General features: G+C 36.1%; 1 protein-coding gene across 8 annotated transcripts in view; it reads left to right on the forward strand.

Moving 5' to 3' along the window:
* bptf (bromodomain PHD finger transcription factor) overlaps positions 1-27,282 on the forward strand; it is a 119,806-nt gene that overhangs the window by 15,130 nt on the left and 77,394 nt on the right. For all 8 annotated transcript variants that reach the window (XM_039739600.1, XM_039739603.1, XM_039739598.1 and 5 more), the window contains exon 2: positions 11,893-12,715. In XM_039739600.1, the coding sequence (XP_039595534.1) occupies positions 11,893-12,715 (823 nt within the window). The remainder of the gene's footprint in view (positions 1-11,892; positions 12,716-27,282) is intronic.

Here is a 27,282-nt window from a genome sequence, read left to right on the forward strand (position 1 = left end):
GCCTTATACATCTGTCTGTGTCTTAGAATTTTGATCATGTTGCTAAATGCTTTGTGTGCATTAAGTTTGATTAGTCAAATTTTTTCCTCTTTTGACAAGCAAATGCCTCTGAGCTGTAGTGACTTTTTGTGTTCGAAATGGTTAAAAAAGATATGTTGAGCATTGCAGACCCCACCCAAAATATTAATATTGCACATTAATATATATTAATAAACCAAAATATAAACTTTTTAATGGTTTGAAATAGGTTGTCTTAAATGTTGTGTAGCATCTAGATCTTTAACTGCTATTTGAATATGTTCAAATGAGTATTTTTAATGTGAAACATTCGCATCTTAATTGTTGGCTTGGCATACGGTTCTAAATGGATAGGTCTCATTTTAAATTAGTAAAATTGCTTCCTCGCAGTTCTGCCATCCTGGGTTCTAATCTTGCCCTGACTACTATCAGTTTGGAGTTTGCATATTCTTCCAATTCCAATGTGTGCCTTGGTTTTTCTCTGGTGCTTTGGTTTTCTTCCCTCATCCCAAAATCATGAATACTGTTAAATTATGCACTCTAAATTGGCCTCATATGAGTGCATGCGTATGTGCGTGCTTGTTTGCCCTGTTATGTGTTAGTAGTAGGTCAGGTGAGGTTGGGGAGCATCGACTGGTATAGTGCGATGCTGCATAAACCTCATGACGAAACAGCTCAGGATCCTGGTTGGCAACCATCCAGGCAGGCGTACGGTCCAGTTACATCCTTCAGAAATGACCATCTATCTGCTGCAGCCAGGGCCTGGTCCAGCCACACACCCATAGTGCCATAACTGAAGGTCCCTCACAGTGCAGATAATTTGTCTCATTTGGGACTCCATGAACAATTGTTCATTCAACACAAAGTCAAACCAGCAGTAATAAGGATTTTCCTAAGAGAGACAGTACCGATGAGGTCCAGTCTTCATCTTAGGTCACTGGATAGCGTCCATGTCTCGCAACCATTGCAAAACAGGAAGCACCAGGGCTCTAAAGACTTGGACCTTTGTCCTTTGGCAAAGATATTAGGAACACCACACACCCCTTTCCAGTAACCTCACGACCCCCCGTGCGCTCCCAATTGGTCTACTGACTTCATAGGAAGAGTCGCCAGAATGTTCCTGCCTAAGGTAAGTAAACCTCTCGACACAGTTGACACACTCTGTAAACAGACATACTGCTGATGGCTATGCCCAAGAAGTCATTAAAGGCCAGGATCTTGATTTTTATTTAGGACACTCATAAGCCCAAACACCTGGCCTCCTCGCTCAGTTTCTTGAGACCACCGATCAGATCCTCCACAGGGCTGACTGATAATACAGTATTGGTAAATTTTTACAAAAATGTTTACTGTTGAGAATAATTGCCTGGTAGGCCTTTTTGCAAGCTTTACTCTAGAGACTTGGAGTCCTGTTTTAGCCCTGTACCAGACTTAATTTTTTGTAGTGCAGGATGTAATTTTTGTGGTGAGGTTAAACAAGAGGTGAGATATTGTACTAAAGTAATGTGTGTCTTTTAAAACTTTTTTCAGTTGGTGAGTAAATCCAAATAATTTATTTTTTTTTTATTTGGGGATGTCCTGAGGGACTGGGAATATCTTAGTAATAGTTTGCTACTGTCCAAGTTAAATTTAATAGGCATCTCCTAGCTCCTGATACAGCTTTCAAATATAGTCCTTTAACATGGCAGAAGGTACATGAGACAGCTTTTTATGAATAAGCCACCTGTCAAAAGGTATACACCATAGTGACTTTAGCTCATGTAGCAAAATCATGTCCCATCGTAGACCACTAAACAATAAAGCCAGGAATTAAATGCTGATGTGTTTTGCTGTAAAGCTATAATTTAAAATGAATTTTAAACCTTGTTTTGTTTTCATTTTAGTATTTGTAAGTTTGGTTTTCTCTTGCGTTTTATTTTTAACCAGTAAGGGCGCACTGCATGATAACGTGCAGTGAATACTTGACTTGAACATTCATAGTTTTCCTACTCTTTCTTTCTCTGTACGTTTAGCATTCGTTTGTTCAGAGGTTGATGCACTTGCTGCTTCCTGAGCAGCTCTTCTCTTCTTTCAGTGGCATCTTTTTGCGTTAAAACTGATTAAGTCAGTGTTTGTGTTGCAATTACTTTGTACGTTTTCCTTAATTTTTCACTTAAGCTGGCACTTAAGGCTTCAATCTGCCTCAAGAATTATTTAAGATATGAAACCGTAGGGGAAGTGACGGCGAAGGTGGTAGGGATGAGAATGGCACTTGTACGCATGCGCCACCCTGCTGGCCACTGCCGAGAGTTGATTCTACAATAAAATAATATTAAAAAGAGGAATAATCTTGGAGGTCAATCATCACCCAGTTAGCGGATAGTAGACGTCCCGTAGTCTATGTGTACCAAATTTCAGGTCAATAAGTCAAACGGTTTGCGAGCTACAGGTGATTTTAAATCCTGGACAGACAAATGAACATCCACGGTAGCATATTATATATAAAGATAGTTTCAAGTGTGGATTTTGATAAATGCTGTTATCAGGGCTGTGGAGTCGGAGTCGGAGACAATTTTGGGTACCTGGTGTCGGAGTCGGCAAAAAGTTAACCGACTCCGACTCCTACTAAATTTAAATGGGAATTAAAAAAGTAAGTTGAAATGTCCCAATTCACAAACAGTCATAATGAACTACTTCTCTGCCCAATGCATGCAGTGCATAATGTTACCACAAAACGAACATGTCAAGTAACCATGAAGCATGCTTTTCATTGACTGTATGCGTCACTATATGGGATGTAATGCACAGGTAAGGTGTGGCACCGCTTTCCATTGCGTCGTGTTCCACTGTTACAGGGAACTGTGAACCTAGCCTAAAGCCCCCCATACATTTACTGATGCACTGCCGATTTTTCGGCCGTTCAACAAGTCATCACGCGTCAAACGCCTGAAAAATCATCTGGTGTGTTCTCAGCTCTGTCGGCTCCCCTTCGCTATGCGCTAGTGAAGGGGGCCGAAGGAGCCGAGAACACAGATCTCCCTACCTGTCTCCAGCAGAGGCTCGCTCTGCTGATCAGCTGGCCGGTGAGTGACACAATGCACTAAACTTCCGGCTGGCTGACAGAGGAGACCGCCACTGCAGCAGACCGAGGCATCACATTACTTTGGATGGGGCCGGTGGTCGAGATTTTCGGCAAGCTGGATCTGCCCGTCCATGTGGACTCCCGCAATCTGCGGCCGCCAATCAATTGTGTTTGTCTTTAATCTGGCATTATAGTAGAGTGTTGGCTTCCTAGCCAGTAGTTCCGTGGTGAAATGACATGTATGTTGCCTTCCTTTCCTTCAATGGATGTAGAAAATACATTAGCATAGTATATACATACAGAGAAGTCGGAGTCGGAAGATTTAGAAACTGAGGAGTCGGAGCATTTATCTACCGACTCCACAGCCCTGGTTATCATACAATATACATTTTAGGCCATACTTTTAATTGGCACCTGGACCAAGAATGGTTCTTGGGTTCTTGTCTAGTGGCCATGCAACCTAGAACTTTTTCTGCCCGGTTTAGCAATATAAGTATCAATAAAATTATGTTAATACATTATTTTACAATAGAAGAGCGGAGATTACCATTAAGGTAAATTACAATGTGACATACGTTTGACACAATCTGTATCTATACTACCATATCTGCGAAACACAAGTGTGTTTTTGTTTTTCTGTTATGGAACTATCCTGCCTGGGTACTACCAATACCATATGTCTGGAACAGAAACCAGCTCAGATCCTCAGTACAAATTTGGGAAACTTCAGTAAGAGTTTTATGTGCAACAGGGAACAGATTGTTGAATAAACGGCTTGTGCAATCTTCTGCAACTCCACATTGTTCATCTTGATGCCTATAAAGTTATGTTGGGTCAGGTAGATTTTCTTTTTAAACGCAACAGTAGAAACTGCAAGCAAAAAAGTCAGTTAATTTCTTTAGAAATGGATGAGAGAGGGAAGCGACTCTGTAAACCATTATGCATACTGTTAATGAAAATGTATGCATGATTTACATTGCAATAAAAACAATCCCACTTGTATATTATCTGCAGATTATAAAGACTTCCTCCACATTGACCTGCTATCCATCATGGTCCATTGCAGCCAACAATTTTGGCCTGATCATAAATTTTAAATCTACATTGGGCACTATTGTCAAAATTTAAATTTATAAGAAGTATGAACTAGAGTTAGCCATAGACACTATAAAAAAACAACTAAAATTAGGGCATTACTTAGTATATTTTTTATATCAGCCCTCTATGAATGTTATTTTAAGCCATCAAAACTTGATACATTTGTAGTCTGGGATGCTGGCTGAGTGCTGTGTGTGTGAGCCTGGTGTCTAGGAATAACAGACAAGTTTAAACTAAATGGATTTTTTTTACTACTTTACAGATGCAGCACAAATATAGTAAAAATGGTATGAATACTTATGATTGTGCCTTATTGTTTTTAGGCATTATGTGCAAAGCCTGCAGACACACAAAACAGAGACTAATTATTTGACACTGCATGTTGGCTCAAGTAGCTAAACGTGCATTGCTGATCATATTATTTCAAATGGTGATGTTAAAGTGTCATAAAAATAAAAGGAAAATTTAAATTAATGAGAACTTAGCAATAAAACAACATTCCAGAATCTTTGGTTTAACAGTGAATCAGAACAGGGTCAGAAGCAGAATAATGCTTTTTAGGATGCCAGAGAAGTATTTAAAATCTGTCTGGAGGTGTAAATGATCCTCACAACATGGGAAGAGGTTTGGGGCAGCCGCCCATATACTTGCAATTGGCTGCCAAAAATGTAGCAAAGATATGGTTCAAAGTGATATAGATCAGTCCATAACAAAGAACAGGAAAACATGGCACTTATATGTAAGGTAGATGGAAAATGATGTCATCAGGCAGGAATCGAAAGTGATATCCTCAGGGCCGGAACCGACATGTCTTAATGCCGGAACTGGAAGTGACGTCATCGGACCCAAGCGAGATTTCCCGCGATCGGTTTGCTAATGGAAAGGTGCAAGGATTAGTGCACTCTGCCATCCCCTGGTTTGGCGAGGAATTACCGTCTTTTGAGCACTTTAGCCACCTCCCATGCACACGTGTGTGAAAGAGTACATTTGCAGATCACAAGCTGAGTAGTGTGGTAGAAAAAGACAATCCTAAAATAAGTTCTGGTTGGTTGTCTATGTAAGTTTTACTAATGAAGATTCAGCAACAAGCTATCCATTTAAAATCACAAAAAAGCTAATTGTAGAATTGATGTGCAAAAACATCTGCAAAATACTGTAGCATTGCCTAGTTTATATGGAGTAACATGATGCTAAAGTTAGTGCAAGGTAGAGCAAAAATCCATTCTTTTACAATCGCATGTTAGCTTTTGCCTTTGAATAAGACTTTTTTCAAATATATTTGAATTATATTCAGGTAGTGACATTCAGTCTGGCAGCTCTAATATATATATTAATAGATACATGGTACTTGTCCCAAGGGAAAATTTAGCCTTTACAGAAGCTTAAGAAATATAGAACTGTTATAACAAATGTCCCCGTGACCTTGTGTTAGGATATGTTGGGTTGGACAATGACTGACTGACTGACTGACTGACTATAACAAACGTCAAGAACAACCCACCTCAGACAAACACAAGAATTACGAAAAAGAATAGAGCAGTAACTGAGGCATTATAAAGGCTTATTGGTATAGGTATGAGTATATATTAATAATCATTCATATAAGCATACAGTAATAGAATTAAAATGAAACATTAATAATACACATTTAATTTCCTCTTCATTGCTTTGGAATCATTAAAGTGATTAGTGAGTATTACACTCTTAACCCAGAGTGTGTCCTACCTGGCCTACATTATTATGAATTATTGCACCTGTCTGTATTGCAGTGCAATCTTTATTTGGCCGCTGGGGACTGATGATTATATGTGTTTTAAGCATGCCATGTCAGAAGTATGTCAGAGTACTGGGACTCTGTGCTGTCTGACAATTTATTGGTTAGTTCAATGATTTCAAGACAACGAGAATGAAGATACAAAATTAGTTTTAAAACTGAAATTTGAAGCATTCCTCCCCCCTTCATCTAATGAGAAAAAAAATGTTTCCAAGAAGGTTGAAGTGGTTAATTCTGATCAATTAGCTGAATTAACATTTAGAGATATCTCAAAATATATTCTTGTACATTTTAAGATACCTGCAGTACATAAATATTGTGAGCGATCTCAAATTATCCTTACATGCATTTTAGGATATCTAAAATTCATTTCAAAATAGTTTAGAATCACTTACCGTAAAGTTTCCTATTTTTTGGGACCATTGAAATATGCTAAGACTTATCAGAATTTTGATATCTTAAATTGAGTTAATGTCTTTTTAAAGATATCTTAAAATGTGTTTGTGAGATTTTGAAATACACTTTATGATATGTTGATTACATTTCCAGATATCTTAAAATAACACACTGGCCTTTTTCAAATATCTGAAATGAATTTGAAAAATATTGCATAAATTATAAATTTAATGATATTTATACAATGGGGAAAAAATCCCTTTTGAGGTTTGTTGAGTCGCATTTCAGATATCTTAAAATGACTACAGACTTATTTTAAGAAGTCTCAATGTATCTGTGAAGTATTTTAAAAAGCATTGTGACTTATTTCAAAATATATTGTATTGCATTTGAGATATCTCAAAACCTAAGAGTGTGCCATTTTAAGATATCCTGAAATATCACTTTTTTGATATATCTGTAATTCATTTTAAAGATATCTTAAATACATTTCTGTATGTCTTAAAATGGACTTTAAGATATTTGTAAATGTTAATTTGGCTTGTTGTATGAGTATTATTACAGGCAACCTACTTTAACATTTAAAGACGCAGGGTTGGTCAAATTTTTCATTATGTGATTAAAATGTGGGAATTTGAATTAAAATACAGTTCCATCTATAGAGTTGGACATAATGTTCACATTAGTTCCTAGTATGAACACTCTTTAACTTATAATGGCTGTAGACTTTGTGTATTAAATCCAGATTTAGATAGGATTTCAGTAACTGCAACTTATAACATCTAAAACTGTAACAGTAATTGTAAAAGTTATGGATCATAATTTTTTCCGACTCATGAAGATTTCTGCAGTGAAATTCAAGAGAATATTTTTTGCTTGTCATCAATATATCATACCAGCAGTTACTCAAGACGTGATTGCTTTTTTTATTAATAATAAATTACTACCCCCTATTAAATTTTACAAATAATATTTTGTCATTTCTGGCCAAGTTTCTCTTATTTTTTTTAGTTCAATTCATTGTGATTGACAAATCAAACTTAAAACTGGTTGCTTTATTCGTTGTTACTAGTGGAAGAGGACTTTTGAAAAATTAAATGCTACACAAACTGATATTTTTTTTAAGAGACTAAAGCTTCCACAGTGATTGATGTGGGAATGCTCTGTAAAACACTGAAGGCAGTTGTAAGAGGACAGATTATCTTGTATATTTCACATAAAAATAAATTGCAAACTAGTAAGGCATCAGAACTGATTACAGAGGTTTCCAGGATTGCTAAAGAATATGCTACATCACCAAGTGCAGCGCTCTATTGGGAATGCTGGCCTCTTCAATTGGAATTGAATCTTTTGACTACATAAGAAACAGAGCAGCTGATTTTTAGTTCATGCCATCATTATTAGGAACATAGAGAAAAGGCCAATAAAGTCTTGCTTCAACAAATAACATGAATAGCGAGTTCCCAGTGCAATAATAGAGATTAATAATTATTAATGTTACAAAACACAACTGGGGAACACAAAGAAGTAACATGTTTAAGTAGTTTTTATTCTTATATTCTCCCTAGTGCAAAGCCGAGGCTCAAGCTAAGGATTTTTTTTCTGGTAAAATACTAGTACTACTCATGTAATTGAGAAGAAGGTTTTACTGGCTTGGCTTTCATTTGCTTTATCCCATCATACCACACTAGTTTTCGCATAGTATTGTGAATGTTTACGAGTTATAGAAAGGAAGTGAATTGTGCTGAAAAAGAGGAAAAACAGGGACTGTGGACTTGGTAAATTGTGAGGAGTGCTTGATTTCTTGGGATAGCTAACTAATGAGACAGGTGCTTCAACAACACATTTAAAAATGCTGATCTTTTTTTTTGGTATGTGTTGCATTTCAGCCATCACATATGCATTCCAAACTTAAAATGTTGTAGCAGAGCAGAATGTGCCTTTTATGGGTGTGTACCATTTCCTGTGACACATCACTTTAGTGGAAGCATCCATCGGTTTTCTTATGTGGCTTTGCAAATTTTATTGCTGTAGCTTGATTAAGAATAATGGTCTTGTAAAAGTAATGGTCATTTCTGCACATAAGCTTCCTGAGAAAAACCTGTTTACAGCAATAATTTGGCTTTTAGCCAAAAAACAAAATTTAATGCTCTGATGTTTATATGATAAAAATCAAATTTCAAGTATAGTGAAATTGCTGTAGTGTAAATTGAGTCATATTTTTCATTTTTTTACTGCTGCTATTCAGTTTTCTATTCATTTTGTTTTTCATGGATTACATTTTTTGTGATTCAAATACGTTTTGGAAAATAATATATAAGTAATTCGAATGAATGCAACACTTTTTTTTACCATTTTTATTTTCTTTAATTAGAAAATAGTACAAAGCATAGAACGTTTTTACACTTTTTAGGATCTCTTTACTTAGGATGTGACTTTAAGTAGTATTAATCTCTGGATTTGCCTGATATGTGTGAACAAGTGAATCCTAAAATTCTGCAGGTAATATATGTGAAAAAGGTTATGTCAATCCCTGATAAAATGGCCATATTTTTGACTGAATCTATATTTCTTTATTTATTTGTTCAGCTCTATGTTGTATTATCTTTTATTGCAACATGTGACATTGTTTAAACTGTCCTGAAGAGGATTGAAATGACTAAGATTTTATTTGGCGTACATCAAGTTACTTTAACATATTGGTTATGGATAATCATGTCTTTTGAAGCAAATGTACCAACTACTGCATGAATAATTCTCTTTGGGTTTTTTTTTTAAAGAATTTAATTAGTTAAATGGGGCATTTTGTTCAAAGGAGATTTTAATGCAATTCCAAAAAATACCAACACTACTAGGAAATTCTAGAATGTTGCTGTGATATTGTATTGGAAAATTCAAAACTGTCATAAGTAATGTCTAACCATGACAGTGGAAAACTTAAGCAAGTCAACCAATATACCAAAATATAATGAGGTAATTAATCAAGATCCTAATCGAGTGAAACTTGTGCTGGCAAAAATGGGTGCAAGGCAGGAGCCATCCAAGGTTTTAGTCCTTCACAAAGCCCTTCACTCACTCACAACTAATTTAAAACTGACAACCTGTCATCCATCATTTTTGTGGCAGTGAGACAAAAGCATAGGTCCTGGGTAAAACATGCAAGCTCTGTGCAGGACTAGCTGGGAGCTGAATTCGAACCCACACCAACACTACATACAGTATAAAATCTATCATTCTTTTGTGGTATTTAAAATGTTTTTCTATAATATAGTCTTGAATAGTTCCTGACAAGCCAGCATATGTCTGCATGGTTCAGATGGTTCTCTTCACACTAGACGTTAACAGAATATTAGAGATGTATTACATAGCCATTGCAGTTACCACTTCTTAAATATTTACCTGTCGTTAAAAAGAATATTCTCTACATACTTAGTAACTCTCTGGATTATTTTCCTACTTGATGTATATGCCCAGTGCTGCTGGAATAGGGACCATCTTCCATAAAGTCTCAACGAAATAGGGAATTAGAAAATGAATGAATGAATGGATGAATGTATATACTATATTTGAAATTGTTTTGTTCACGTTTATGCCCCATGTGCTAACAAGTAACATTGTGTAATACCTTCTGAGGTGGTTTGGCCACAATTGTATAAATATTTTGTTGCATTCTTTTTACACTGAGCAGTGTTAGGAAATGTGTGACTTTGACAAATCGGTCCTTGTAATATATGCTCTGCAATGAAGGAATATAGTTCACACAGAGTTTAAAATATCACATGTTGTCTATCTGTGGAATCTGGGGATTAAAGGGAACTGTGCCCTTTAGTCCAGTGTGGCCTTAACATTTTTACACTAGTAGTCAAATGAACCATATTGGCGTTCCGTGAATAAAATAATGAAATCTTGACAAACCAAAATAAGCAGATGTGAATTTCTATGGAGTTTATCATTACTTTCACAGTGGGTTCCAACCCCCATTGTTCTGTAAAGTGAAATGAGCCTTCTATTTACTTTTATTTTAAAACTTGGAATGCATAATGTGAGTGACATCAGCTTGTATGCAATTGCCTGGTTTAGTACAGTTATTCCCGAATCTGGACAGAGAAGTGTGCAGCCATGTATGAATTTCATACTGTTAAATATATCCTTGACAAAACTTCAGTTTTATAATCAGTAGAAACTGTGCTCCCATGTCCAGAGAAAACAGAACTACATTTTGGACATAATGTAGTTTTAACGTTGACATGCATAAGTGCATTTTTAAATAAATAATATGCACATACATGTATTCATTTTGCTTAATGACTTAGCATTTAAGGTGGCATTCATTGGCGTACACGAAGCTAGTTTTTAAATTAAGGAAAATGTGCAATTCCACTATTGAAAGTGTATGATAATGGATAAATGATTTCTGCATTTGGTTTCCTGTCTGAAACTTTAAAATGCCTTGAATCAATCTATTTCTATCATATTTCCATCATTTTACTGAACTAGCCTAATCCAGTGTTAGATCATGGAGAGCTTTATCCAACCTAAGGAACCTAACCTGGATGGAGTACCATTGGATCACTTAGCACAATCATTAATGTGCACTCTGCTTCACTTATTCCAAGATAATTTTAGAGTTGTCTGTCAATCTAACATAGATATCTTTCTGTTGTGAGAGGAAATTCCAATTAAATATAGAAAGACCTGCACAGACACACATGCAGGTGGTGACCAGGCTAGTATTCACACCCAGCCTTCTAGACCTGAGCAGCAACACTACTTTTCACTGAGCTACATACACCTGTATGTGTTCTCTCCACTTAAGCTTTAAACTCATATTTGGTAAAATGGATTCAAAAGACTTACATTTCAAATATCCTCTTATCCTCAAATAGATTCTTTGTGTATACCTACTTGTACTGCTTTTAAAGGCTGGTCTCTTTGGTGCCTCTTTTAGCAGGAAGATTGCAAGAAAACAGTACATCCTTATGGAAAGAGTTGTCTCTTGCATACTATTCACAATTTTTAACTTAGTTCACCTTAACATGCCTCTGAATTATGGGAAGAAAGCAGAGTGACTGATGTCATGTAGAGTTTTTTGGTGCTCAGGGTGAAGTTTAGGACTTTGACAATGTAAAGGAAGTCTGTTGCTAAAGTCAGCTATGGTATAATTTATTAAATGCTCATGCACTGCTGCAGGGAGACACTGTTAATTAGAATTGAGCAATTGAGCACTATGATTTCAAACATGTACACAAGCTGATGATTATCGTTTACTTTTTATCTCCTAATCCAGCTGTGTATGATTTCCATAGACAGACAAACAAAAGGTGTACTTTTATTAATTTTTTTTCTTTCTTTCTATTTATTTTCTGTAGTCAGGTCATAATGGCAAGGAAGTGCAGGGTATCCACAAATTAGTAACTGCACTGAAAAAAAATACTTGATGGAAATGGTGTTAGCCAAGGCAAAAAGGATACGATAAAATCCATATACTGAAAAAGGCAGGTGTTTAAGATTAATTTATTCATTTTCTCTTGCTTTGTGCTTCTAGGAAGAAGACGACCGAGACACCACAGGCCAAGGTCTCCCATCTTTGAGGAGAAGGAGATCCCGCTTTTGGAGCTACCGAAATCCTCAGAAGATCTCATGGTACCCAGTGAACAGTTATTGAACGTGTCCGCCATTTATGAGGTGCTAAGGAACTTTGGCACAGTCTTGCGCTTGTCTCCTTTTCGCTTTGAGGACTTCTGCGCAGCCCTGGTAAGCCAGGAACAATGCACTTTGATAGCAGAGACACACATCTCTCTGCTAAAAGCTATTTTACGAGAGGAGGACACTTCCAACACCACTTTCGGCCCAGCTGACCTAAAGGACAGTGTAAACTCCACATTGTATTTCATAGATGGAATGACATGGCCAGAAGTTGTACGTGTTTACTGTGAGAGTGACAAAGAGTACCATCATGTGTTGCCGTATCAGGAGGTGGAGGAATATCCCTATGGCCCTTTGGAAAGTAAAATCAAAGTACTGCAATTTTTAGTGGACCAGTTCCTAACCACAAACATTGCTCGTGAAGAGCTAATGTCTGAGGGTGTCATCCAGTATGATGACCATTGTCGAGTTTGTCATAAGCTAGGGGACCTGCTGTGTTGTGAGACCTGTTCTGCTGTCTATCACTTGGAGTGTGTTAAGCCTCCACTGGAAGAAGTCCCAGAAGATGAATGGCAGTGTGAGGTTTGTGTAGCACACAAAGTACCTGGAGTCACAGACTGTGTAACAGAAATTCAGAAAAGCAAGCCATATGTGCGACAAGAACCCATTGGTTATGACCGGCACAGACGGAAATACTGGTTTTTGAACAGGAGATTAATATTGTAAGTATAACTTAATTTCTTTAAATGGGTTTCTGGTACCTGATTTTTAGCAAATTCCAGTAAATATATTATTTGCTTATTCTTGTAGAAGGCAAAAAGAGAGAAGGAAACAATACATATAGTAATTCATTTTCTCCTTAACTCTCACACTGGGCTCTCATTTTTTTACTTATTTGTAATACTGTTGGACCAACACTTACAGTATGCTGCAGAAATACAAGCATAATTTTCATATTTGTTTATAAGTGTGATCTTTTTCTTTGACTTTTAATTCTTGGAAATGGTATGGTTAACTTTGATAATTGTTGTTCTGAAAAGCTTAGAGCTCATTCCCTTACAACTCACAAGCAGAATGGGCAGCATAGACATGTCTCGTTTTAGAATCCTTTCATTTAAATTTAAGTTGGGCATATTAACTAAATGCTATGATGATGCTTTTTTATGATAAGAGTTGAATACATACTATATATTCTACCACGGACTTGTCAGATTTTTTTTAGTTATCCTAAACCTATTTTTCTCTCTGGGGCTCTCTGGGGTTACTCCAAATGAGAATAACGTCTGTTGAAGTGATTGATGTCTTTTTGACACACTTAGAATTCTTTCTTCCTGGAAAATGATAGTGCTTGAATGGGCTTTTCACAGATGTCCAATGTTAGTGTTACAGATCACAGAGCCATTCCTGAAGAAGATTCTTTATGAAGTTTGATGTGGAGTTGTTTTTTTGATTGTCTCAGGCACTTGTAGACAAGTCAAAAATTCATGATTGCACTTATCTTATAGTAATCTGTTGAAATGGTCCTTCCATGTACAATCTCTGTAAATGTGGTCATCCTTTAGGCCACAGGCATGAATGACTCAAGGTTTTGGATCAAGGATGCATCCATGTTGTAAATTTCTTCTTTTAGCAAAACATTTGGTTGTGATGAAAACATCGTAGATATACGAAACAATAGCCAGTGCTGCTGCATGGGGGGCGGTTTGGGTGTGGTTCAGGTGCTTCAGTTTCATTTAAATGAAAATCAGCCTATTTACATTGATGGCTATTCGATGAGAGCATCATTGCTTGCCACTTTTGCTTTCTTTTAAGAGTCTTTGTTCTTGTACATGTAGTAATGATGGCAGTTCTTTGTTTGGGAAGGTTATTGTTGGTATTGACTATAAAGAATATGAATATTCTAGCTAATGAATGTCATGAGGTTTTTTTTTTTTTTTTGGTAATACCAGGTGGCTTTGCCCCCTGCTCGCTTTGCTTGTCAACCCCCATTTTTGTTTTTCCGGATACACACCTTTAAGATTTTTTTTCTTTGAATTGTTGCTATTCCATTAGTTTCACTTTGATTTCAGAACTTCTGTGAAAACGTGTTTAATGACTTTGTACCATAATTCAGGATAGGTTTCTCTGTTTTAAATGTCAGCACAGACAAAATGATCTACATCAGCAGTTAATTTTTTTTTGCAAAGTAACCAATAAATGCATGTAAATTGATGTAAACTCCGATTATGAAATTCTCTTGACTTAAACTTCAAAGCCTTTATATTTACATACTGACATATAATCTGTGTCCATATATTCTTTGTTTCTCCGAGTAATAATTTCACTTTCTTTGCGCTAATGTGATGTTTACTTTCTTTGTTTTGACACTGTCATTTTTTTCTGCTTTCATATTCTGTATCTTGCTCTGCATGTGTTCCTCAGAGTCTTTTGAATTCCATTTTTCATTATCTCTAACCTGCTCTGCATGTGTTTGGCCCCTTGTTTTTTTTAGCTCTTTATGACATTTTACTTTGTTTTCTACTCTTTTTTGTCTTTTATTTCTGACCTCGCTTTATCCTGCTTTTGTTTCAATGACACCTGGTCCGTGGTGATTGCTTTCCCTTTTTCAAGTAATAATTTCTTTTCGTTTGCGCTACTGCAATCTTTACTTTCTTTTTTTTTTTTATACTTTCTAATTTTCTTGGTTTCATATTCTTTAACTTTCTGCACATGTGTATTGTGCCAATGTTTTTTTTTTTTTTTGAACTTTTCAAATTCCACTGCTCTCATAATCTCTAATCTGCTGTGCATGTGTATAGAACCAACATCCGGATTGGATGTGCTTTTTTTCAATTCCACTTGTTCCAGGCTGATAATTACTTTCCTTACTTTCTGAATTTGCACCTAGATTATTATTTTTCTTTTTGTCTCTCCAACGCCTTTGAGTCTGTTTTCTCCACGCTGCTTTCTTCTTCGCTTAGTAGTCTGCGTTTCTCTGATAACGTATTTTCCTTGTAGGCTTTATATGCGCTGAGAGCCCTGGATCTGTGTGTGCTCAAAGCCAAAACACGACTGAGTGTGTTCCTCCCCATGCTGTTAATTGGTTGTAAGTAGGGCATGTCTTGCAAGAATCTCATGTTCTACGTCATCACAAGACGGTCCTGGGTCAATCTCTTGGCACAAAGTCTCATGTTTAAGGTCCCCGCGAGACGCTCTGTGGCCAATCTCTTTAGTCTCGCAGGTCTTTTAAGTGTCTTCTGTGATCTTATAAGATCACGTATCGTCGCACTACTGTTTCTCTCCAGGATTTTTTTTTAATAGAGAGATCTACCTCAGAAAGCTGATCTTGTAAGAAGTTCAGACAAAGAGCACGTTTTAAGGACAGGACTGAAGCTGATGATTGTTGAGGAGAAGCATGGAGAATCTAGATTAAAGTATCTCTTTAAATGTGTATTGTTCATTGTGATTTAAAGTATGGTATATATTTAAATATTGAGAATTTTTTTAGTCAGACAAAGGAAATTGGACATTCTCTTGATGGTCCTTAATCACAGAAAAGCTTTATTAAATACTAGCCAACCCGCAGCGTAGCATATGCCGCATAATTATGTATTGATGGGTGAGCACTTCCTGAAAGACACAGTTGTCCAAATGGGGTTGGTTTTGAGGATACGACTGCAGGTGAATGAAAAGATGTAACTCTGGAGAGGGCAACATACAATACATCGTTTTACACTCCGCATACAGCGATTCACATCCGCGACAAATATGATTCTTCTTAGATGGTGCTGTCGCGTTCCCCCACGCTCTCGAAGCACACACACTGCCTGGTCATGTGCCCGCTCGCAAGAGCAACCAACAGAGACCCACCCACCAACTGTAAGACCATGGGACACCCCTCGCAAACTGTTCTACACGCCGCATACAGCGATTCACATCTGCGACAAACTGTTTTACACACTGCATACAGCGATTCACATCCACGACATGATTTTTCTTAGATGGTCCTGTCGCGTCCACCCTCACACTCGAAGCATACACACTGCCTGGTCATGTGCCCGCTCGCAAGAGAAACTCACGGAGACCCACCCACCAGCTGCCTGTGTGTGTGTGCCTCTGTCTGTCTCTGGCGCTGCGTGTGTGTGTGCGAGGGCTTTCTCTCGCGCTGCCTCTGTGTGAAACGGTCAGGCACAGATAAGGTCAGCTGCTGAGAGAGCGTCTTGACTGTTGCAGGGCCTGCATTGGTGAAGCAGGTGAGACGGTATTGAAACAGAGGCACAGGGCTTATTGGTTTTTAAAGACTGCTTCCTTCATTGTGTTTTAACCTCAGTTTTAAATGATTGTTTTAAGGATCCCATGGGATACCCCTCGCAAACTGTTTTACACGCTGCATATAGCGATTCACTTCTATGAGAAACACGCCTCTAAGAACAGTCAACGTGGCTCAGAGGTGCATGTGGACTCTACGACAGATGAACATAAATGACGCTGTTTTTCCTGTGTCATCACGTCTGAGTTGGTGGGCGTGGTTCTGCGAGTTGTCGTTGTATCCAGTGGTCTTGGAGTTGGTGGGCGTGGCTCCTTCCTGCGTGCGCCATGGGTTTCTTACTTGTCGGTGGCTTAGTGAATCCTCGCCCCTCCTGGCGTGCTTTCCATGGTTGTCTTGCCTTAGTGAATTATATATATAGATCACTGATTGACTGTGCTGCTCAATTTGGAAACCTAGTTGTGTGTAAATTTGTTACCAGAACAAAAAGCTTGAAGTCATATATTGGAAAAAAGTCATCAACATCTTAAAGAAGTTCAGAGAACTGAAAATTAAGTTTCTTAGGAGCAGCAATGTGGGACTTGACATGCAACTTGGAAAATGGATGCTTTTAAATCAGGTTAACAGTGGACAGCTAATGAAAGCTTTTTGATACCAGTGGTAGATCAGCGAGAAGCAGTCTAGTGCAATATTTCCACATTCCATTCCAAAGTCGAAAGCAAGGTTTCCACTAATTTATTTGAAGGCTTATGTCATTTAGATGAGGAACAATCTTCACTTTCATTTTGGAGATATGAGTGCTGGAGGGAAATTTTAAAAAAGAAGAAAAATTCAAGACCAGAAGATCAGTAACTGATTTCATTGTTGCATTCAATTAGGAGAAAATGTTATCTAAAAGTGTTTGCAGCTACTTCATTAAAGGTATATTAGTCACATGTCACTTACATGTGCTAATCAACTTGTAACATGTTGTCATTCTCTGGCACTGTGATTACGGAGTATAACTAGCTTACCTTGACACTTGACTTTCTTACCTGAAAATTTTCAGATCATTTAATCTCAAGCTTGTATTTATTGAGAATCAATTGGAGTACATGCAATCCGGCGTCCATTTGGAATTTAATAGTATCACTTTAATTTTGCAACCAATGTTTTCAACTATGAAAAGTGTTCAGGATATAGGTTGTTTCGTCTAGAAATGTGTACAGGGAGATTGAATGTGAAAAAGGAATAAAAGAAGTATATGAGATTAGATCGGATTTGTGACAGCTATGACCGTCGGCTCAAGAAAGTACAGACAAACTTGAGAGACGTGTATGCTGAGTGTTTAGAAAAAAATAAGATGGTTAGACACAAGCACATGTTAAGTATAAGAGAAGACAGGATGAGTAAAGAGTTTTGATTGTATTAAGAAAATACATATCAAAAGTCAGTATTTAGAAGAACTGACTTTGTGAATTAATTTAAATATTGAAAGTGTTTTTTTTCTCATCTAAAATCTAGAGACTGACAGATCTTTTTAAATTGTAAGCTACCCTATCAAATTAATTTTAATTTGTCTAAATTACAGAGTTGGGTCTGCTCATGATGGGCTAATTTGTGGACAACCTTCTCCATTCTTAAAGCTACAGCTGTTTTCCAGCATTTGAACAGTATTTTGTAATTGAGGGTGGCATCTAATTCTGATAATGTAAGATCTTTGTGTTTTAATTCTAATGTGGTTGTATCCAGGCTTAAACTTAGATGCAGGCATGTTGTTGAGGTCTTGAAACTTTAGTTAGCAGAATAATTTGAGTAGAATCCTTCAGAGTCCAGAAGCTGTGTTTTGTTTCATGGCAGAGGGAGCTCTTCATAACTCCACCAGGGAAGCTGGAAGATCAAGCAAATTGGCCACCTATTTTGTGAAACCACTGTATGCAAGTTATATGGTAATCAGTTTATTTTTGTTTCTAGGGTGGTAGTGCAGTCAAAATAATTAGGATTTAAAAAAGTAGAAAATAAAAGTAGAAAGTTCTAATGATCTTTTTATAACTGGAGAATTCATCTGTTGTTTAAAAGAGAATTGTGGCAAGTATTCTAAATTACAGGTAAGCATATCACTGAAATGTTTGTTTTTTTTCTGCAGTGAAAACTTCCGCTTTCTTTTGTAATAGAATACTTTTTTTTAATCGGATCAGATTCTTTGTAAATAGATTTAAACAAGAGAGTACATTTATTCTATAGATCTAAGCTTAACTTCAAGTCAGATTTTTGGTTTTAGTTTAGGGAGCTGCTGAGAATAAGTTGTTTCTGATAAATTCCTCACTTCTGCTGTATCCTCATTTCCTAGGGCATATAGAAATTGTAGAGAAAAGTATTAAACATGTTGCTTTTTTGATCTGAAAAGAACACTAAAAATTTTGACTTGGATGCAAGTAGGATTACCTGAGGAAAGCAACATGGGTCTAATGTAGATTATGATTTGTGACTATATATAATATATATATATATATATATATAATGTATATGTGTATATATATAATGTATATGTGTGTATATATATGTATATGTGTGTATATATATATGTATATGTGTATATATATATGTATATGTGTGTATGTATGTATGTATATATATATATATATATATATATATATATATAATATGAATATTCTTTTGTGAATTAATTTTTGACACCATAGCAGTCATTTAAGCCGAGATCAATAAAGATCTACAGTAGTACTTTGATGCATGGGATAATACATTTTAATTCAGACAATGGCAAGTGATGAAAGACAAGGTTCATTAAAGAGTTGGCTTTATGCCTAGACAATGTAAGTATTTAGGCAGTGGCAACCATTCTTTGGTACTTTTTCGTTGGAAGGAAGAAGGGGTTAAATGGGATGGATGTTCATGTTGAAAATGAAATGTTACTCTCACAATTAACTGGGCAGAGGCCATATTTTCTTGAACATGAACCTTGCCCTCTCCGCAATTTCCTAAGTCAGCCATACACCATACGGCCAAAAGTGTGTGGACACCTGACCATCACACCTGTATGAACTTGTTGGTCCTCCTATTCCAAAACCATGGGCATTAATATGGAGTCACCTAGTTGTGGTACTGAAGAAAGAAAAATTGTATGACTGGAACTTTTAAAAATTGAGTGTCTCCTTCTTGCCTTCAGTCAATCATGAGGCATCCAATTATATTGGAAAAAGAGATGGGTAAATGTCTAAGGGATGGTATCATACCAAATTTTACAACATGGTTATTGTGACCAAATTTGCAATGTTTTTCCATATTATCACTGTATTGTTAACATGTGGTCCTTTTTTAACATACTAATATACATTAAAATAATTTAATCACATTTTATATTCAAACATAAACTGTTGATGTTTAAGAAAAAAAATCACTATTTTGAATGTTTTAAGCTAGTTGTTTCAATGTCATATGCTATAAATAGATACAGATAAATCTCAGATAACTTGTATGAAAAGCATTTTTGTCCATTTTGCACTAACCATGACTAAACATAAAAAATGCAGATTTTTAACAAGAGCAAAACACCTACAGAAACCAGTGAAGTATACATCTGTTAACATTCAAAGATCACAAATTTAGACAAATGAAATGAGTAGCAGAGATTTTACAGCTCTTAATAAATAAATAAAGTGATTTTGTCCTAATGTCTCATACATATTTAATTTCCCCTATTTTAAATTGAAATGTGTAAGTATCATCTTAATTACTTTGATTTAATCTGTGACCTTTAAAGGGGAGACAGTGTGCTCACTGGCACTGAGAAGTCACTCTGATGGAACACTTGTTGCTGGAATGCATAAAAGCTTCTTGACAACATTTTACATCAATGAGACATTTTCTACTTGAATTGATGGCAATGTAAGCTAGATAATTTCTTCTTTTACCTTTTTGCAGAGGTCGTGGGTTGCACATATATAATTAAACTTATAACAATATGGTTGATTTCACTGTAAGCATTCTTTCAGATTATTGTCTCAATGCTATTTTGTATCCTAAAGTCCCTTTTGCACAGAGTTTTATCTGTAAATCACTAGTGAATAATTCACACTTTTGGGATGGCCAAAAGAGGTTTCTTTTTAGAAGTGTGGTGCCTCGTACATTGCAAGCAAACACACACTGGTATCTTCCAGACCATAAGTATAGCTATAAATGTCTAATATTCTACTAGATGTGACCTTTTGGGGGCATACCAGCACCCCAAACACCCAGACACATCCAAACAGCTTAGTCACAGTTCCAAACAAAAACAAATCATCTTTTTCCTTTACCAGGCCTTCCTGGCCAAATAAGCAACCATCCACTCCATTCAGGATGCCAATCAACCCATATCTTCTATGACATAGGATATCTATTATTTAAAACGTATACTACCTTCTTCAGTTAGGTCACTCTAGTCCATTATATTTGTTTATGTAAATATGTTTCATTGAAGTTTGTCTTGGTCGTTTCATAAGAATGGATGCAAGTGCAGCCTGTTTTAAGATTTATACCCACGATTCCAATGAAGAGAATGTGCTGGATGGATCGTTCTGTAGTATTAACAGTGCAGACACACTGGTAACACATGCTCAACAGTGGAATCTGAAAGTATTCTGAGCCCCTCACATTTTGCTGTGTTGCAACCTACGGCTAAGTGAAAGGGCAAGAAAATAAAACTTCCAATTTATTTACTTACATATTTGTTTATTTGTTAGACTTACGGTGATTCACAATTTATATTTCATCATAGAAGTCACATTTAATTATTCTTGAGAAGGAAAAGAAAACACAAAAGTAAAAGGTTGTCCACATTTTTCAAAACCGAAAATACAACTATATACCTACTAGAAATACAGAACCATATATACTGTATTTATATTGTCATTGAGGAATGGTGTAAACTAAGAGAACTTTTCTCTACTTTTTTGTGTAACTTGTTTTTACATTTGTAGTCCTTGTTCTTATTCCCTGTGGCTTCTCCAGGGCCTTTCATATCACTTAGAGGGACATTTCTTTTAATTCTGTTTTATTTTTTGTTTGCAGCCCTCATTGCTGGTCCTTATATTTTTTTTTTTTAGCATAGTGGCCGAGTACATTGTGTTGGTACTTTTGCACTATTTCATTCCACAGTACAATATTAGGAACAGTGGAGTTTGTGATTACTGAAAGATTTGTAAATGCATTTCAGTCTGTAATCATATCTTGTTGGAATTTGTTTTGACTTAAAAGATGAAAGGCTTTTTTATTGTTGATTAGATCTTAATTAATAATTAGGCAGAAAGTAGTTTACATTATCTGCACAACAGCAAAAAGCTGTCAATGCGATTTGTACAATAATTGTAATCATACTGGGTATATTCTGTGAGTTAAAACATAATGACAACAACCATACCTAATGAAAAACATTTTTTTAAAAGGCATGCAAAAGGTGAGTGAGCTTGTAGCCAGCACCTTTCAAAGAAACATAGACCGAGGTGTGATGCGCATTGTATGCAGATGACTTACCAATTATGCATTTAATTTTTATTTTACAGGCAGATACCTTTGACTTTTTACTTCTACTGGTAACCCTTTTTGTTTGTTTTTTTCCCCACTTCACAGTCTAAAGACATACTATTAGGTCAGCTGGTAACTATTAATTGAGCCATTTGGTGAATATTTGAGTTGCCCTGCTGTACCGATACCTGTCTTTTTGCCTGTTTGTTCCTCTGAATAACACTCATCAGGAAAACAGTGAGTCCCAAAAATATATGGATGACTTATTGAAAGATTATTTGGGAATTGAGAAGCTACAGATTTCTTCTGTAAGCTTTGTCATGTCTTATTAAGGAGAGGGATATGCATTCATGAAGTGTCCTGGCACATCAGGTTTCCAGTATCAATATGTCTTTGTAGAAAATAACTGCTGACAGATGTTGAAATATAAGCACATGGCTGGTTAAATAATTTAAAGAAACATTTAATTGATTACTATCTAAAAAGAGTGTTGAGGATGGAGGTTATATTTATAGATGGCCATCAATTTCATTGCTTCTAGGAATCTTTGAAAAGTGTGTTCCCTGAAGAATTTTGTAGAAATGGAAGTCAACTTTTTATTGCTTGATAAAGTTAGTGTGACATTTATTAGAATTGAAAACATTCTTGTGTTTAAAAGCAAAAAAAATGTAATACTGTAACTGTTTTTTTTTTAATTTAGGATACTGCTTAGCTGCTGCTGCATTTACTTCTGTATAACATATTAATCCGTCTTCATGTAATTGGCTTCATTAGGTTTGGAAGAAAGAAAGTCAATGTTGCTTTCAGTTTCAGTAGCCTGACAATAGCTTTTGAAAGTCTGCTTTTCTCCACTAGAACTTGAGGCACTTGACAAAAATATTTTTTGTCTAAAGTTGTACATTCAGTATTTCTGAGATAAACTCTTGCCCTTTGGTGCAGCACACTTCTGGAGTTTGGATCATTTACTTTTATTGTCATAGTGTATGATTGATATTGCAGTTCATGCCCCGTAGAACATATCAACATGTTTATGTTGAATTATCCTTTTAATATATCTGACAGGAAATTCATTTGAATATGAACATTGGCATAACTTGCATTTACAAGGTGTTGACACTTCCAACACAAAGTTGTCACACTACATTATAGACTTCTGAGAGCTCAGGGTCAGAATCACTGTGATTTTTATTTTCGTTCTTGTTGAGTTACTTAGTTTTTTTTTTGCCCCTATCATATATATCAGTGACTTTTGAGTCCATTTGTATTTTTATTCTGTGTATTGCAGTACATGGTTTGATTTACTTGTAAAACTGTTATGGTCAAAAACTGAAAGTTTTTTTTTGTATTAACTCACTCGCTAAGATGTTTTTGACATTCTTGTGCCTAAATTACTTACCCAATAACTATTATTAATCTGCTTATATAATAAAGGAGCTGCAACACTTCAAATAAAAAAATATTTATTTGGTTTAAAACGTTTGTTTCCACCAAAATCAACCAAACAAAACACAAAGGTTGTGCTTTAATTTCGCTCCAAAAGTCTAAATAACCAAGTTGCACAAGTCTAGAATAATTTTTTTGTGCCCCATTCTGTTAGCTATCTTTGTACCAATTTTAGATGACGTATCCTGTTTAGAACAGGGTGTCCAACTCTTTGGAAACATTTAGGCTCTTGCACCTAAACAATCTCTCAAAACAAATACTGCAGTAGCAGTTGTATTTTTTTTAATATTTGTTAAGAAAAAAATATATACACACAAACAGGCACACACTATCACTATGAAGAAACAATTTTAAGTACCGTAGATCCCATTATATAAGCCGAGAATTTCGTCCTAGATTTTTGGCTTGGAGTTTGGGGGTCGGTTTATACAACGAGTATCGTTTCAGATTCAAGATTTCCAGCGCAATGCCGGTTTTGCCGATGAATACGGAAGTAAATAATGACGAAACCACAGAGCCATCTTTCAGATGAAGAAGTAACTTTGCATGCCGGTACTTTAAATTAAATAAAGAATTTATTCAAAAAAGTGTTTTAGTTGTTTTTATTAATAAAATTTATAATAAATTATCGGGAAGTTTAAAATAAAATTTTTTGTTTTGATTTACGATCAACATCTTGCGTTACGACCCGGATGCGGTCACGTGTATCCGCTTGCGCGATTGTAAACAAACAACCGAGAGCATTAGTAGCATCAGTCAAAGCCCAGATACATGTGTTTGTGGATGTAATTTCGGTCATTGCAGTGATTTGCCTATATATATAATTCATTAAGACCATGTAAGCAAGACACATAATTGCTAAGGAAGGAAGGAAAAGAAGGTAAAGAAAGCGATCACAATCGAAACGAACATGGAAATTGTGTGGAAATATGAGAGTGCTGTTCGTGTGACCGATCTCGCTAATATGTATAGCGTGTCGAAATCCACCATCTCGACAATTTTACAAAGAAAAGGGATGTTGTGCACGTGATGAAAAACACTCGAAACAGATGTCTGGCTCTGGACACCGATGTCTATAAGGTTCTGACGGGCGTAACGGATGTTTTCTGAACCGATTGTGCACAAACAAGCAAAAAGTGCACTGAAAAGGAGAGCCCTGAGCTGCTGCGACCATGCGTAGGCACTTTTTATATCTTTTTGGTTAGCACATTAGAAAAATTATTGGTGTTTTGGTAAATTATGCACATTATACAACCCTTTTTTATTATGAAAAGGTTAAGTAAGTGTTGCAGTGGGAGGTTCGGAACGCATTATGGGTTAGCCTTCGCGAACAAGTTAAGTTCGTCCACTGTATTGCGTATTTAAGTTAATAAAATTTATAATGAGTCTCCGGAAATCCACCCGCCGATGCACCGTATTTGCGTATATAGTTTCAACACAAAGGTTTCATTTTACCAAACTTCTCTGCAATCACTTCCTGGTTTCCATCAAAATTGCCGGCAGTCTCAAATTCTCGCCGATAAACATGATAAATATACCTGAAAAGACACTTTTTAGGAAATTTAGAAAATTTTGCTTGGAGGGGGGGGTCGGCATAAATACCAGTCATCGGCAAATACCGAGTCGGCTTGTATTCCGGGATCTACGGTATGCATGTATATATGTATGATTATGTACTCATCCAACAACTTTACTTTCAAAATTATTTTTCATGTCAGTCCTTTAAATAATTTTTGTTTGCAACTAGACACCGCAAAACCTTGCATATTGTTCACTACATTGGGATTTTTGTTCTGGAACAATGTTCTTCTGTTCTTTTTTTGTTCTTCTGTTACAGTTGCCCCACTGGAATTCAGTGATTTTTTTATTAATTTACATGTTTTAATTTTTCCTTTGCATCTGAATTAAACTATATATATAAATATAATATATATATAACAACATACTTAAATTTTCATACCAGTTTCATCCACTGCAGGTTTACATGGGTTGAAACGGTGCCTTTCCTGGCAGCCCTCGGGACAAGGCAGGAAACGGGCCTGACCGTAGCGCATGACATAATCAAGTGTTTCTCTGCCACTGTTTAGTTGCAGTCACTGGATCACAAGCTTATGAGTCTTGTTCATGGTATAATCTGCCCCACCACTGCTACCAAAACGACCTACAGAGTTGTGTAATCCTACCTGTGGTGTTACCCGCTGCACTTGGATCCCAATCCAGGTGGTTCTTCATGTAGTGGGTGCAGCAATGTGCTATCACTGCATTCTCCCAATAATTAAAAATGGGATAAAAAAATATCACACGGCACAGTCAATCCCTTTGACATGAAGAATCCTCACATGAAACTTTGAGAGGCACAAGTACAGTGCAGTAGTACGCACAGGTATGCTAAAATTATTGCCTGCACTCTAACTTTACATTAAAAAAAACACTGCTTAGTAAACTAACATAGGGAGAGTATTCAACAGACAGTGTCTGGGTATGGTGCTTGGACTGTAAAATCGCACTGATAATCCTTTAGTATTATACTAAAAGCACTACTTACAAATCAAATGTAGCACCAAGTTCTTCATCAGACGCATCATTCTCAATAGAGTCAAATCTGTGATAAGAATTGATCTTTGTGCATGACAATACATAAAGATGAACCATTGCAGAAGAAATAATTTATTTTTTGTCTTATCCGCATAGCTGGGACATGTAAAGTTTTCTATAATTGGCCATTCGTATTTCATCATTAGAATGGGATGAAACTTCACTTTTCAATAGTATTGAGTCACTATACATGGCTAGTGACTGGAAGAAGGTGAGAGCTTTAATTAAAGATGATTTACTCAGTTGTGACACCCTACTCCCCTCTGGGTATGTGTGCAAATCATATTTTAATAATGAAAGAGAGCAGAAAACATGAAAGCTTGTGATTTATTTGAAAGAAGACACACTTGGGTATGTAAAATACCTTTATAACAACAAGATTTATTTATATAGCACATTTTCATGCAAACAATGTAGCTTAAAGTGCTTTACAAGATGAAATAAAAAAAGAAGTTAATATACATTATATAACATAAACACACAAGATTAGGCAACAATATTATACAGTATGTAACAAAGAAAAATACAATGTCAGATGGCTAGACAGATATAAAAAAACAAACAAAAAACTCTGGTTAGGCTGTAGGAAAATACAAAATCTGCAAGGTTTCCAAGGCCAAAAGACCTCCCTGTCCCTACTGAGCATTCTATGTAACATAGAAGGTCTAAATCAGTCCTCATGGTTTACAGACTTCACAAGGAAGAATTTGATGATGATGATGGTCATGTGGACAACAGGGACACCCGACATTCAATCTATCAACATAGAGGGCAGTATGGTTCCTTGATCAGGTGGTGGCTCAGATCGCCACCACAGAGAATAGTACAGATTTTTGCAGAATTGCAGAACCCAGAGGAAAATGATAATTCAGTGCCATATAGACTATATAGGGATGCAACTAAAATGTATGTACGATAAAGCCATTTTAAAATAATGGGTTTTTATCAATTTTTTTGGTTGTTATACATTATTAGCCTGGTGAGTATCTGTTGGTTAAGTATTCCAAATTTTAAGTGTGTAACACTAACAGTGTAACAATGTGTCACCACTAATAATAAGCAGACCTTCATCTGAAGATCTGAGGTTACGACTTTGAGTGTAAGGGGACAGGCATTCCAAAATATAGGATTGGGCAAGATTATTTAAGGCTTTGTAAACCATTAGTAGTATTTTAAAGTCTATTCTAAATGACAAAGGTAGCCAATGTAACAATGCTAAAACTGCTGAAATGTGCTCAGATTTTCTTTTTCAAGTTAAGATTCTTGCTGCTGCATTCTGCACTAACTGTAACCAATTGATGTCTCCCTTAGGCAGTCCTGTGAGGAGTGCATTACAGTAATCTAGTTGACTGAAAACAGCACAATCAATATTTTATTTACTTATTGTAGCTTGTGGCTGTTTGTTGTATTTTGTTTGTGGTATTCTTTTCATCTGGAATTTGTTATTTGAGGCAATGTAGTGCAGCTGCTGCTCACACTACAGTCACATTTTTGGACACAATA

The sequence above is a fragment of the Polypterus senegalus genome, chromosome 17 (genome assembly GCF_016835505.1).
Source record: "Polypterus senegalus isolate Bchr_013 chromosome 17, ASM1683550v1, whole genome shotgun sequence".
Lineage (NCBI taxonomy): Eukaryota > Metazoa > Chordata > Cladistia > Polypteriformes > Polypteridae > Polypterus > Polypterus senegalus.